The sequence below is a fragment of the Budorcas taxicolor genome, chromosome 13 (assembly GCF_023091745.1).
Source record: "Budorcas taxicolor isolate Tak-1 chromosome 13, Takin1.1, whole genome shotgun sequence".
Classification (NCBI taxonomy): domain Eukaryota; kingdom Metazoa; phylum Chordata; class Mammalia; order Artiodactyla; family Bovidae; genus Budorcas; species Budorcas taxicolor.
In genome coordinates, this window is record NC_068922.1 from 65,044,440 (window position 1) to 65,059,812 (window position 15,373).

Here is a 15,373-nt window from a genome sequence, read left to right on the forward strand (position 1 = left end):
TAACTACTGTACCACCAGGGAAGTCCCACAAGTATTTCTTGAGCATTTATCCAGCTTCGAGCTCGGCCCAAGTTGCCAGTGTGGGCAAGTAAACTGATGTCATTCTTGCCCTTGTGGGGCTTATGATCTAGTCTGGGAACAGGCAGTAAACAGATAGAGCAGCAAGCATTCAGAAAGTTTTGAATTGCTATTGGGAATGGAGCAGAAAGTGGGGTTGAAGGGGGAGGTGGTCTTAAATGGAGTGGTCAGGGAAGGTTGCTCTAAGACAGTGATGTGTAAGCAGAGATCTGAATAACAAGACAAATGAGCTGTGGACAACCTGGGAGGGAGAGTGTTCCAGAAAGAGAAAGCATGTTGAGCCTGAGGCGGGAGGGAGCTTGGCATGTGGAGGGAACTGGAAGGGAGGGCAGTGTGGCTGAAATGGAGTGAACGAGGTGGGAACCTCACAGGGGTGAGGCAGCCACAGTGAAGAGCTTTATTTTATCCTGGGAGCTTTGGGAAGCTGTTTGAGGACCTGACTCTGGCTGGAAAGTATAGGGTGGACTGGAGGTGAATAACAGTGCCTGCTGCTGGGCTGCCCTTAGTGAGGTCCTGGGCAGGCTGATGGGGTCGAATCCCACTCCATCATTTTCTGCCTTGTCACCTTTGGCAAACTAGTTAATGTCCTTGTGGCTCAGTTTCCTTGTAGCTAAAAGCATGGACTCTGCGGACTTCTCTGGTGGTTCAGTGGTGAAGACTCCGTGCTTCCACTGCAGGGGGCACAGGTTTGGTCCCTGGTCAGGGAACTAAGATCCCACATGCCCCATGGTACAACCAAAATACAGATAAATAGATAAATAAGTGCATGGACTCTAAAGACAGACCCACCTGAGTTCAAATCCTAGCTTTATTGCTTCCATGCTGTGTGATGTTGGACATGTTTCTTAACCTCCGCTCATCCTCTGTAAAATGATGATAATAAAAGAACTCACCTCGTGGGGTTCCAGTGAGGGTTACGTGAGTTAACACACACCAGAGAGCTACAAGAGGGCCTGGGATTTAGTGACTGCTCAATAAACATGAGTTGGTGCTATCATCACCATCACCACCATCACTGCCATCATTATCATCGGCATCATCCTTACTGTAAAAAGATAAACGTGACTTTTGACAAGCAAATTTCCTTTGCCCAACCTCATTTTCCACATCTAAGGCTGATAATCCCTGTATCCCAGGGTGGTTGTGAGGATTAAATTTATATCCATGCTTCTCAAAACTGACTAAAGAGCAGCCATTCTGGCTTCCGTGCCAGGCCTGGTGCTGATTAGAAGGGGCTTCCTGCCCACTGCAGTGAGCAGAACTGAAGTGTGAGCATCTTAACGTCTCCCAGAGCATCCTTACACACACCATCTTGTTTAGACCATCAGAAGCTCGTAGGAAAAATGACACCTCTCCACTCCAGTCTTATAGGGAGAGACAGGCCAGGGCTCAGAGCAGATGGTCATTCTTTAAGGTTTAGAACCCAAATTGTGGTGGTAGTGTGGCGAGGGTGAGGGAGGGGAAGGTTCCACATCCTACTTCACGTCTCCTTCAGTTTGAGAATCCTTCAGAGACATGCGGGGCAGGTGTTCTCACCTCTGTTTCACAGGTGAGCAAACAGTGGACCAGGGAGGTGTAACTTCACCCAAAGTCACATTGAAACTGCTGGGTGGCTTTCTGGGGGCTCTGGGGAATTCTGGTACTTTGTGTCTCAACACAAAAAATTCAGCGAGACGTAAAGTGATAGACAAGAAGTGATCTATTAGAATAAGATGTTTGTGAAGCTTACAAGCAGGCAGGCAAGAGGGTGCTATGCCCAGAGAACTTAAGTGGGCTACAGTCTTATAATCAAAGGAAAAGTGGGGAGGGGGAAAAACCACCTTCTTTCTCATTCTTGAATAGTCATCAGGCTTCCATCAGCAGTTCCTCCTCCAAGGTTGGGCAGGGGAGTTTTCTTACCGCCACATGGTCTAGCCAGGACTGTCATAGCACAGTGGGAAAATTAATTTAGGTCTCAGTACAATGAGAGCCTTTCACTTTGAAATGCCTATGATATGCTGTGTGTTCTCAGTCATGTCTGACTCTTTGCGATCCTACGGACTATCGCCTGCCAGGCTCCTCTGTCCATGAGATTTCCCAGGCAAGAATACTGGAATGGGTAGCCATTTCCTTCTCCAGCGGATCTTCCCAACCCAGGGATCAAACCTGCATCTCTTGTGTCTCCTGCATTGTCAGGCGGATTCTTTACCACTGAGCCACCTGGGAAGCCCAAAATTTTTGGTTGCGGTGCACAGCTTGTAGGCTTTTAGTTCCCCAACCAGAGATCAAAGAGCTTGGAGTCCTATGCACTGAATTTGAATGATCACCTTTCCATAAATTATTGTTTCTGTGTGTGCAGAGAGCATGTCCTGGGATCATTGATTTACTGAGCTCACTAGGCAGGATGTGGATCTCATGCCACCATTGTTTTATTGTTTTGGGGCGCATCATGTGCTCCTGTCACATGGTTTTGTTGCTAAGCAAACCTGCTTTCTAGCGCGATCATTGACTCACAGGGGTCTTCATACCTTTTCCTTTACTTATGATCCTTTAGTGGGATTAACTATTTAATTCACCTACTTTATCCCTTTACTCTGTCCCTATGAACATGACAAGTAAACATGTGCATCTTCCTTCTGAAGCCTGCATTTTTCCCAGTCCCACTTGGCTTGCCTAGAGCAGACCTCTTGGTTTACGGCTGATGCCCTCTTAAGCCCAAGACAGCTGGGCATTGCAAGCTCTGGACCACTGACCTTCTCTCCCCTCCTTGCCAGAGTCTTAATAGCTGAGAGGCTGTGTGAGCGCTGGACTGGGACTTGAGCAGCCAGTACTCTAGTCCCAGCTTTGCTCCATCTCTAAGTGTCTCCTTACGAAGGGGAATACAGTTCCTGTAAAGCAAGCAGATGGGCCTGCTGACCTCCATCTCCCTTCCAGATATGATGGAGTAGGAATCCACACCAGAGAGCCCAAGGAGCAATGGGAGCTGCATAGCAGCCGCCAGTGGCCCCAGAGCCTGTAAGGGACAGAAAGAACTAAGGCTCCGTGGGGACAAGTGCTATGAACTTCCTGGAGGGAAGGGTCAGGGAGGGTGTGGTGGCTGTAAAGAAGGGAAGATCTAGGAGGATGAGCTATTTGTCATCATCATAAGGAAGAGAAAATGGGCTGACCTGGCACAAAGAAGAGTTGAGACTGGACACCAGGGAAAGCTGGTAAAATACTGCTACCCAGCAAGTGACTGTGTGAGTACAAACCCTTTTTTAAAAAAAAATTTATTTGGCTGCATCAGGTCTTAGTTGCGGCATTTCATTGCTTCGCAAGGGATGTCCCTTGGCATGTGGGATCTTTTGTTCCAAGACCAGGGATCGAACCTGCATCCCCCTCTTTGCAAGGCAGATTCTTAACCACTGGACACCAGGGAAGTCCCACAAGCATGATTCTTGCAGAGCCTGTTGCCTGGAGGTAGGACTATGGACAAAGTGCTCGGATGGTTCTTTGAGGACTTTGCTATCATTGGCAGAGAGAGCCCTGGACTTCTCCCTATCACTTGCTGAATGACCCCAGATGGATTCAAGTCCTGTTTTGGGCCTTGCTTTTCTAATCAGGAAAATTTGCTGGTTGAGTGGATGGTCTCTGAGATTGAACTTTCTGGGACTTCTTTTCTCTAGGGCCTTCACCAGATCCTCCTCCCAGAGAGCCAACAGGACACACGGCCCTTGATCCTTGTGAGCCTGGGAGCTGAGGTGATACGGATCAGGAAAGAAAAATTTTGTGAACTGCTCGACAGTAATACAATAGAAAAATTATCAAAGTTCAGTATCAAGTACCCCAGGTCAGTGCTGGAAAAGTATGTGCATTCCGCCAGATTGAATGAACAATTTTTTACCTCTTATTTTAGTAAAAGAAAAAAAGTGATAATATCTAGTGCTGACAAGGGTAGAATGAAACTGGTAATTGCTGATACCCTCTAAATTGGCTCAATCCTTTTGATAATAATTTTAGATAATAATATTTCAAGGGCCCGAAACTGTTTCTACCCTTTGAAGCAATGGTCTACCTGTGAGTTTATCTCTATATAACTAAATTATAGGGAAAGGTACCAAGATGTTTGTAGCTGCCATATTCATAATAGAAAAACAAACCTCCCCCCCATCCACATGTGTCACACCAAGGGGACAGTTTAGAAAACAGTGATACGTTCTCTTAATAGTAACTTTTTTTGAAGAAGCAAAAGTAAAATGAGTGATGCAATGCTACATGAAAAGGACAGGGTACAAAGTTGTATATATACTATGACTTGGGCCTTTGTAGAACACTAATATGAGAAAAATCTAGCAGGAAAATGAGCAAAAATGATAATTCTGCAGTATTGCCCAATTTGTAATGGTCATTCTTTCTGGAAGACAGGACTAAAAGGGACTTTCTGGTTATAGTTATATATTCCTCTGATGTTTGTTTTTGCAGTGAGTATATGTTTCTTTTTTTAAATTTATTTCTTTCACAATAAGGGGAAAAATGATATACTTTTTAAAGTTATTGTCAGAGTAGTAACATCCCAAGTGGGTTTTCCCCTTTATTCTCAATGTTTGGTAATGATGATATATTTATTTTATAATTTAAAAATATTTATCTTAAAAGATTAAATAAAAAGATTTCGATTTATATTTCCCTAGTTTCCAAATTTTCCATAAAAGTGAATACTTTTATAGTGTGAAAAAAACCCCACTATTTTTTACGTAAAAACTAATTTATTGCCTGATCACTGGTCACAGAACTGTTTTGATCTTACACTGCTATTACTAAAGAGTGTTTGAGTGCATACTCCCTAGAATATATTATGTGATATGAGTAACATGTTTATTTATTATCTGTTATATCTATATATGCTGTGTGTTGTCTACCTCCTATACATTATAAATATGCAAACATAGATCTTTAAAAAGAATAAGACTAAGAGGGAAATCCCTGGTGGTCCAGTGTTTAGACTCCCATGCTTTCACTGCTGAGGGCACAGGCTTGATCCCTGGTCAGGAAACTAAGATCCTGCAAGCTGCATGATGTGGCTAAAAATTTAAATTAAAAAAAAAAAAAAAGCCAAAGATAAATATAGATGAAGTCCTACTGTTTTATTCACACAGCCCAGTGGATCTCATTCACCTCCCTAGGTGACATCCCCAGCCCCGCTCCGGAGCCCCAAACCTGGAGTCTTGCAGCCATCTTAGCGTTGGTCACCTGCCTCCGTCTTCTTTGCGCTGGATCATTTCTGCACACCGTGCTTTTGTGCTGTGCTGTGCTTAGTCTCTTAGGCATGTCCAATTCTTTATGACCCCATGAACTGTGGCCTTCCAGGCTCCTCTGTCCATGGGTATTCTCTGGGCAAGAACACTGGAGTGTGCTGCCATGCCCTCTTCCAGGGAATCTTCCCAACCCAGGGATCGAATCCAGGTCTCAGGCATTGCAGGCATAGATTCCTTACCATCTGAGCCACCAGGAAAGCCCAAGAACACTGGCGTGGGTAGCCTATCTCTTCTCCAAGGGATTTCCCGACCCAGGGGAATCAAACTGAGGTGTCCTGCATTACAGGCAGATTCTTTGCCAGCTGAGCTTACCAGGAAGCCTGCACTGTGCTTTTATTAAAACTCAAATCTGGCCATGTTAAACTTCTGTTTAAAACCTTTCAGTGGTACCTCACTGCCTATAGGACACAGTGCAGATTCAGTGCCGTGTAAACAGCCCTTCGTAGTCTGACCCTTCAACTCCCTGTAGCACTCCTGCTGTCTCTAACCCACTCTGGCAACCCAGGCAGATTGCCTCCTAGACCATTGCCTTTGCCAGTGTAGACCCTTCTGCCTGCAACGCCATCCCTCAGTCCTGCTTCCAGCCTTTCATTCGGATAAACTTCTCATTCTTTAAGATTCATCTCCTCCAGAAAGCTGGGCTAGGTACTCCTTTCTGTTCACTCATGGTCCTACAGCTCTCACAGTGGCCACACCATGCTGTATTACAGCTGTTTAGAGCTTTGTAGTTTGTTTGTTTTTCTTTAGTGTGGACCATTTGTAAACTCCTTATTGAATTTTTTACAATGTGAGACATGTGGGCTCTTTCTCCCCGACCAGGGACTGAACCTGCATCCCCTGCATTGGAAGGTGAACTCTTGACCCCTGGACTGCTAGGGAAGTCCTTAGAACTGTGTAGTTTTTGCACAGTTCTTTCCCCACCACTTGGTTAATTTCCTCCTGAAGACAGGGTTTGGGCTTTATCCACCTCTCACCTCTAGCACCTGTACAGTACTTGGCACGAGATAGGTGCTTGATAAACGTTAGTGAATGAATGAGGCCCACTCACTGTGGAAAACTGGAAGAAGGCTGAACATTTAAGAAGGTGAAGACTGAAAGTGTTTGCATTACTCCAACAATCCCAATTAGCAATTTATGTATTTCCTTTCAGTACTTTTTTTTTACTACATGGATATGTGCCAAATATGCATTTATCATTCATTCACACAAACTTTCATAAGGGAAACCATATAGATATAATTTTGCATCCTCCCCGCCTATTTCTTTTCTTGTGGTGGTGATGTGATCAGACATGGTTTTGTAAGCAGTTGTGGTGATTCCTGTGGTTGAGAAAGAGGTGAAGGCAAGCATATCTGTAAAGTTACTTCAACCATATCTAATAAGCACAGGAAAGAATTTGACATGGACTCTGTATTACCTTAGACAAGTCACTTACCCTCCTTTAGGCATCAGACTCCACTGCAAAACAAAACAATTAGAGTAGAACAGTTTCCCCAAATTATGGAACATCTTCTCAGAAGGCTTACAAGATGATTTTAAGTGGTCCACAGATTATAAACAGCTACATATTTATTTGAATATGAGTTAGAAAAACAGGACTAGTTCACTAAACCCTTGGTTAGACAATCTTGTTGCTTTTGAACCAAGCCAAAGTAAATATTTAAGTGAAAGAAATTAAGCGGAATTAAGAAAAGCATTAATAAAAGAACAGGTGATAATGTAGCTGTGATCCAGATTGGGGGCAGTTTTTACATGTGTATGTATGGCTGAGTTCCTTTGCTGTTTACCTGAAACCACCACCCCATGGTTACTCAGCTATACCCCAACACAAAATAAAAAGTTTTAAAAGAATAAGAAAAATGGGGGCAGTTTTGTGGAAAAAAAAAAAGAAAAGTTGGGAAACACTGATGGTTCCTTGCAGTTCAGCGATGCTCCAGTTCTCTGATACCTGTGGCCTATCAATGTAGAAAATAGCTATTTAGAGCCACCTCCTCATAAAAGGAGTTAAGGGGGAGAGAAAGGATTTAAGGAGGAAAGAAAGGGTTTAAGGAGCCTTAGCTTCTCACAGAGCGTCTGGTGCGTGATGGGTGTCAGTTAACGGCTGAATTGGGATTCAGAGAAGGTTTGCACGGGCTTGAGGGTGGCAGATGTTGGGCCTCAGCGTCTGTGCTGCAGTCAGCACTCGGCTACAGTCGTCTGCAATGCTGACAGACAGAATTCTGGCTTATTCATTACTTGTCGAACTCGCGGTTTTCTAGACTGCTAAAGCAGGCAGAAAATATATCCATTATCTAGCTCAAATCCCCCATGTTTTAATTGAGGACTGTGACGCCCAGGAAAGGGGGACGTGACATGCTGAAGATGGCACAGTCCATGGGTGAGACCTGTCCCGTGGATGCCATGGGCTGGATTATCTGAAGCCTGTCCCCCTACAGATACAAGGAGCACATATAGAATATAAACAGCTGAGTTTGCAGGAAAAAAGGAAACTCTCCCACGGGCCCAAGTGAAGAACAACCTAAAACCAAAGCACTGAGTGTGATCTGGCGCTGGATGGCCAGGCGGATGTGGTGTGGGGGTAGTAACTGAGGGCACCATGTCCTGGCATCCTGCAAGGACAGATGACAGTTGCAATTCTAGCGAGGCAGAGGGTGAAACTGGAACCCCTGCTTGGAGTGGAGGGCTTTAGAAGAGCTGCCCCCTTTAGTGAGAGACGAGACTAGAATCAACGTGACCACCAGCATCAGGAGGTGACGCAGAATCATGTCTGTCTCAACTTTTACTCTGGAACAACAACATCAAAAAGGTCTTCTAAGAATTTGTGGTCACATGCTTGCCCTCTCTTAAGTTTTGGTGAGTTCCTTAACCTCCTTGAGCCTTAGTTTCCACGTTTGTGAAATGGGGTGGTCATGAGGATCTGATGAGTTAACAAGTATAAAGTGCCTGGTGCATGGTGAGTGCGAAGCAGGGTTAGGTAGTGTTATTTATCATGTGAGAGATGGGAGTTAATGGGGCTCTTTAGGTCGAGACTCTCCGGTGGTATGCTGGGCAGCATTCAACAAGCAGCTCTTTGGGAGGTGGGAGGTCACCTGACTGGAAGTGTTGGCCAGTTTCTATGGCACACATACTCCTCCATGGCCAGCTTTGAGCTACCAGCCTGTTGTCACTCAGCATGGAGCTGCTCTTGTGAGCTGGTAGGAGCTGACGCTGCTGAGACCTGAGGTCTTGGGACTAACTTGTAGCCCATTCTGACCTCTAGATTTTGGATTAAGCTGATCTCTGTGAATCAAAGTTGACTTTGTCCTGATCAACGCAGTTTTCCTAAAGAATGCTCTAATGTGTTAGTGATTTACCAAGCTTGCCTCCTTGGGTGAGAGTATAGCTGAGGCAGTGAAAGCCAAACGGGCCTTCCCTTGCTGCAGTCTCAGGAGGAAATAAGCCAGTGAGTCCTGAGCCCATCCACCATTGCCCACCTCTTTCCTTACCCTCATGTGCAGCCAGGGCAGCTACCAGTTGACTTTCTATCTCGAAAGATTTGTCTGATCTGGACATTTCCCATAGATAGAACCATATATTAGTTTGGTAGGACACCCCGAATGAACTTTTTGGCCAACCCAGCGCATGTGACTGGCTTCTTAGCATAGTGTTTTCAAGGTTCATTCGTATTGTAGCCAGTTTTGGGTTGGCCAAAAAATTCAATCAGGATTTTTTCCATACAATGTTACAGAGAAACCCAAGATTTGGGCCAACCTAATATCAGTATTTCATTCCTTTTTATTGTCAAATAATATTCCAGTGCATGGACATATTATACTTTATTTATCCCTTCATCAGTCGATGGACATTTGGGTGGTTTCTACCTTTTGGCTATTTTGAATGATGCTGCTAGGAGCATTCTTGTGCAAGTTTTTATGTGGGCATATGTTTTCATTTCTCTTGGGTATATATCAAGGAGTGGAATTGCTGGGTCATAAGTTAACTGTTAACCTTGTGAAGAACTGCTAGGCTGTGTTTCCAAGTCGCTGTGTCATTTTCTATTCCTGTCAGCAATGTATTGGAACCCTCATTGCAATATCTCCACTTCTCCATTGACACTAATAAGTGTTTGTCTCTTTAATCGTCATCATCCCAGTGGGCATAAGTGGTATCTTGTATGGCTTTGGCTTATATTTCCCTGATGGCTAATGATCACAGGTGTAATTTTAAATTTTTAATAGCCACATTATAAGAAATAAAAATAGAGGGGTGAAATTAATTTTAATAATACATTTTAATGAATGTAGTCTATCTAAAATATTATCATTTTAGCATGTAATCAACATAAAAATGACTGAGATACTCTGCATTCTTTTTTTGGTATGAAGTCTTTGAAATCTGGTATGTATTTTATACTCAGAGTGCATCTCTAATTCAGATTAATCACACTTCAGGTACTCAGTAGCCACATGTGGGTCCTGGCCACTGCATGGAGTAGTGCAGGTCTAGGGGATGGAAGCATGGAAAGGTGAAGGAGGCAGATACAGGGCCTGGGGAAGGGCGCAGAGGTGGGACAGAGCTCAGGGTGTTTAGGGACTGAAGGAGTGGCAGGAGGCAGGACTGGAGGGGCAGGGGGTCAGGAGGCGGTGGTGCGGGAACCCCAACACCTGTTCCTTACCTTCAGTGATGAAGATCTGTGCCAGAGGTTCCTCAAGGAGAACAACTGGAATATCTTCCGGAAGGACCTGGTGCGGCTACTGGTAGAGCCTCGCTGGCGTCCCCCATTCACTCCAATCCAGCCCAAGAAGAAAGGGACCTACAACCCCAGAACTGTGATGCTGGACCTGTATAGCTTAGACAAGAAGACTAAACGTTGTCATGCCATTTTTATGGCACCCCAGAAATACCTGCCCCCATTGAGGATTGTCCAAACCATTATAGCACCCCGGTACAAAATCCAGGAGCTCCTGCCTCAGTATAAGAATGCAGGGGTCCTCATGTAGAATCAATAAAAGATGTTGGGTCGACCACCATGTTTCCTGAATAACCGCCATGGGAGTTGCGGGGCTTACAGTGGGGGGTCCTGGGGGCGACCTGGGGGTCTGGAGAGGTATTAGGGGGCACTGTCTCCCCTGGCACTTGTGGGGCTGAGTAGGGGACAGTCAGGAGTCTGGGGGTGCGGGGGTTAATCACTGGGGTGGCCTCAGGGTGAGAGGGTCTTATGACGTGGACGGGAGGCACAGAGGAAAGACAGGGTTGTGAACTCAGAGGTCTTGCAAGGCCAGACAGGTTGTCTGAAGGAGTGTAGGGGACTTCTCTGGTGGTGCTTCCACTGCAGAGAGCCTGGGTTTGATCCCAGGTCAGGGAACTAAGATCCACAGAACATTCATTCTATGACAGCCATCTTGCTAAAGCATTTGACTGGAATCTTGTGACTTGGGCTAAGACCCACGTCCAAGGTCAGGGGTGGCAGACGAGTGGAGCAACCCCATGTCCAAGGAGTGGCAGCTGCGCGGGCACAGGAGGGCCAAGAAGAGCTACTGCACGTTCAAAGTCAGGAGGGGTAACCTCTTCCAAGGTAAGGAGCAGCAGCTGCACTTTGCTGGAGCAGCCGTGAAGAGATACCCCATGTCTAAGGTAAGAGAAACCCAAGCGAGATGGTAGGTGTTATGAGAGGGCATCAGAGGGCAGACACACTGAAACCATAATCACAGAAAACTAGCCAATCTGATCACACGGACCACAGCCTTGTCTAACTCAATGAAACTAAGCCATGCTGTGTGGGGCCACCCAAGATGACCGGGTCATGGTGGAGAGGTCTGACAGAATGTGGTCCACTGGAGAAGGGAATGGCAAACCACTTCAGTATTCTTGCCTTGAGAACCCTATGATCAGTATGAAAAGGCAAAATGATAGGATACTGAAAGAGGAACTCCCCGGGTCTGTAGGTGCCCAATATGCTACAGATCAGTGGAGAAGTAACTCCAGAAAGAATGAAGGGATGGAGCCTTGTGGATATGACTGGTGATAGAAGCAAGGTCCAATGCTGTAAAGAGCAATATTGCATAGGAACCTGGAATGTCAGGTCCATGAATCAAGGCAAATTGGAAGTGGTCAATCAGGAGATGGCAAGAGTGAACGTTGACATTCTAGGAATCAGTGAACTAAAATGAACTGGAATGGGTGAATTTAACTCAGATGACCATTATATCTACTACTGTGGGCAGGAAACCCTTAGAAGAAATGGAGTAGTCATCATGGTCAACAAAAGAGTCTGAAATGCAGTACTTGGATGCAATCTCAAAAACGACAGAATGATCTCTGTTTCCAAGGCAAACCATTCAGTATCACAGTAATCCAAGCCTATGCCCCAACCAGTAACGCTGAAGAAGCTGAAGTTGAACGGCTCGATGAAGACCTACAAGACCTTTTAGAACTAACACCAAAAAAAGATGTCCTTTTCATTGTAGGGGACTGGAATGCCAAAGATCCTAGGTCTGCTACTTATAATGGCTGTTGAGGATTAAAAGAAGTGGTACAAATATGGCAAAGTAGAGGATTTTATTCCCCAAGACCCCTGGAGCCACCAGGGAAGCTGAGATGGTAGGCTACGCACTGCAGCTAAGATTAAAGAGACAGATGCATAGCAGACGGCCTGGGGAGGTCATGGGGGATGGTGGGGACTGGCGTGCACATTCCCCACGTCCCCATGCCAGTGGAGCAGCCACTCGGTAGCTCCAATCAGTTGATGCCATGGTAAGAAATAATGCGGATGCAATACAGCCAAGCTTTAGATGTTTTTCAGGAAAACCCAGAAACCCAGTGTTTTAGGTGATTCCTGTTGTTGTTCAGTTGTTCAGTCGCTAAGTCATGTTCAATAAGCCGCCATGGACTGCAGCACGCCAGGCTCCTCTGTCCACTGTCTCCCGGAGTTTGCTCAAACTCATGTCCATTGAGTCGGTGATGCTATCTAACCATCTCATCCTCTGCCGCCCGCCCCCCTTCTACTGGTTTTCAAATGTGAGCAGTGAATTCAAATTATTCTTGAAATAGTGTGTTAAGCAAACAAAACACACACGTAGGCTGTGTTGGGCCCACATGCTGCCAGTCTGCCAATAGCTTGTTGAGCGGCTCTGTCTGACTGACAGGGTGTTGCCAGAGCCTGGAGTGAGGTGTGACCGTGGGGGCAGATACAAGGAGCCTGAGACAGATGGGCAGCGTGACAGGAGCTGGCATCCTGGGTGAAGGATGAAGAGTCAGCAGCCTGAGAGGGAGGACACAGACCAGAGGCAAGGAGGTGCTCGGTGGGACTCACGGAGGGTTCCTTGGTCCCTCTGGCAGGCTCTGGAAGCTGCCAGTCACTGGTCTGGGCTGGCTTTACTTGTTGGTAGTGCTGGGCCTAGAACTCAGGGTTCCTGTCTCCCTCCAGCCTTGGTACCACAGACCCAGGACCTAGTAATCTCTCTCCCTCGGGAAACCCCATGGTTTAGCTTTGAGAGCCCCGAAGGGCCTGGAAGAGGCCACGGCAGTACAAGAGCCCAGCCTGGGAGAAGGCAGAAGCCCCTCCGCCAGTCCCCACCCACTCACCTACACCACCCCTGCAAGAAGCAGACTCTGAGGAACACCCAGACACTGAACTCTGGAGAGCCTGCTTCCACTTGTCTCACGGGATCCCGGTAAGCGCCTTGGTCACCTGCAGCCCAGGTGCCCCAGTGGCACAATGAGCACGTTGGACAAGATGGACGGTTTTCACCAGTGAGCAAGAGGTGAGTGGAGTCTGAAAAGCGTACTCGACATTATAATTTTGTGTGTTGAATTTAAAAGAAAACTGTTTTCATGGTGCACAGCAAAGGAGGAGGAGCAGCTGGACTTCCCTGGTGGTCCAGTGGCTAAGACCCCGCGCTCCCAATGCAGGGGACCTGGGTTCCATTCCTGACCAGGGAGCTAGATCCCACATGCCACAGCTAACAGTTTGCATGCCACAACTAAAGATCCCACGTGCCACAACCGAGACCTGCCAGAGTGTCGCCCTAATGGTCTGGGATCGGGCAACAAGAATGAAGACAGAACATGAAATCTTGTGCAATGGGTCGGGGGGTGCAGCCCCTACTGGACTGAGGTGCAGAGTCCACTCTGAGGCCAGCTTTTATTTCTAATTGCAAGCTACAAAACTGTCTTTGATCTGTCTTTCCCAAGACACTACATTGACATAGCCCACATCTTGTTTTTACCCCAGGCCATTCCCTTCTGGGATAGTCTCAGGAACAATCAGCAAGTGTGTGGGCAGTGTTCATACCTAATGCGGACCCTGTGTTCCAAGGTCCATGCTTTCATGATCCCAGTCATACTCCCTTTTGGGTCTGGCCTTGGGGTTTGTAACAAGGCTGTTATTCTAAGAAAAACATGAAAAATAATCATCAACATGGTTTCTTAATATATGCTGTTTTTCTAGGTGGTATTCCTGTGAAATTTCTCAAGGCTGTGAACGCACATTATTAGGAATTCCCACTACATCTTTCCCTTCTTCTTTTTGCAGGAGTAGATATGCTATCTGAGCAACTTTTTTCTTCATCAGTTCTCAGATGGTTTCTCTCGTGCATCTGAGGACTAGACACGAAAGAATTAAAAATATACATCCTGATATTATAGTACCAAGTAATACTCCTCCTAAAGTTTTAATCCACATCATGGGGTTAAGTTTATGTAAGCTTTCCTTGATTTCTTTAAATAAATCAGTTTCTGGGAGTAATTTTAAATGAACATTCTGCATATTAGAAATAGTAGCCTGTAATTGGGAAATATTTAAGGACAGATTATTACGAATGTGTCCTCTCAAATGTTTAGATAATTGATCCCAAGTATATGCACTTTGATTATACTTAGGAGGTGTGACACAAAATGAAGAGATATTTCAATCACACTTAAGATGAATCTGTAATTTAAAATTTTGTACTTTGTCCCCTAGTAGGAGAACTGAATTTTCTAAATCAATCAATTGGTCATTAACTTCTTGGTCTATGTGGGTTTGACTTCCCCAGGTAGAACTTGCATTTTGGTGCTGCTGTTGTACAAAGGTAGTCGTTTGTATAGTTTGATGCAGAGCCACCCTGGCTACGGCTGTGGTTGTGGCTATGGCGATAATTCCCCACAATAGCTGTTATAAGGAGTCCAATAAACCTTTTGGAATGTTGCAGTACTTCCTTTATAACCTTTAAAAGAGCATGTATTTCAGGGGAGCCTTCCCAAGGTCTGGTTTGATTTCCTGGAAGCCATATTCGCAATCTCCTTCTTAATGTAACAAATGAGCGATGAAAATTATAAAGTGAAGAATTTGAGCAAGTATGTAATTTGCAGTCCTGGCAAGAAAGTTTTTGTACACTTTGACTGATAGAAATTGTTCCTTTCAAGAGCACATAAGGATCTCTCACACAGCCTGAATATAAAATGTCCAGTTTGTACTGGTATTAAATGTCAATGAATAATTAGTTTTATCAGAATAATGTCCACCCCAAATGTGGAATTTTTTAAGACTTAAAGTCAATCTCCAAATCTCTGTTTGCCCTCTTTCTTGATCCAGTTGTGGGAAGGGGGGTGACATGCCACTACCATGCCGTATAATTGGATGATCTGAATGAGTGGTGATATTAATATGGTCAAAGACTTTATGCACCTGCCAACGCAGCCGTTTGTGAGGATTGCAGGACTGATTTGATAAAAGCAATTAGAGACTGCATACCCCTTAGAGGACCAGTCCCATACAATTCCATAGGAACCATTAATCAAAATTACTCCCTCAGTCCCGTGGCAATTATCCCACTGAATACAATCTTGTTTATCCCACTGAATACAATCTTGTTTTTCAGATCTGGAATACAATCTTGTTTTTCAGAACAGCTTGCGATGTTCACATAAAGGTCTGTCTGATTTGGTGTCATTATTGGGTCCTGAGTCGTTATAAGCAAAACTCACACCAGAGAGAAAATATGGTCGAACCTTAGTATAGTTATGATTTAAAGAATTAGTGAACAGCCAGGCTTGCATAGATA

At 45.3% G+C, this 15,373-nt stretch overlaps 1 protein-coding gene across 1 annotated transcript in view; it reads left to right on the forward strand.

Annotated features, from left to right (window-relative positions):
* The window catches only part of CNBD2 (cyclic nucleotide binding domain containing 2), a 49,993-nt gene extending 39,663 nt beyond the window's left edge, over positions 1-10,330 (forward strand). The window contains exons 11-12 of the mRNA XM_052651205.1: positions 3,723-3,886; positions 10,012-10,330. Coding sequence (XP_052507165.1) covers positions 3,723-3,886; positions 10,012-10,330 — 483 coding nt within the window. The remainder of the gene's footprint in view (positions 1-3,722; positions 3,887-10,011) is intronic.
* The last annotated feature ends 5,043 nt before the right edge of the window (positions 10,331-15,373 follow it).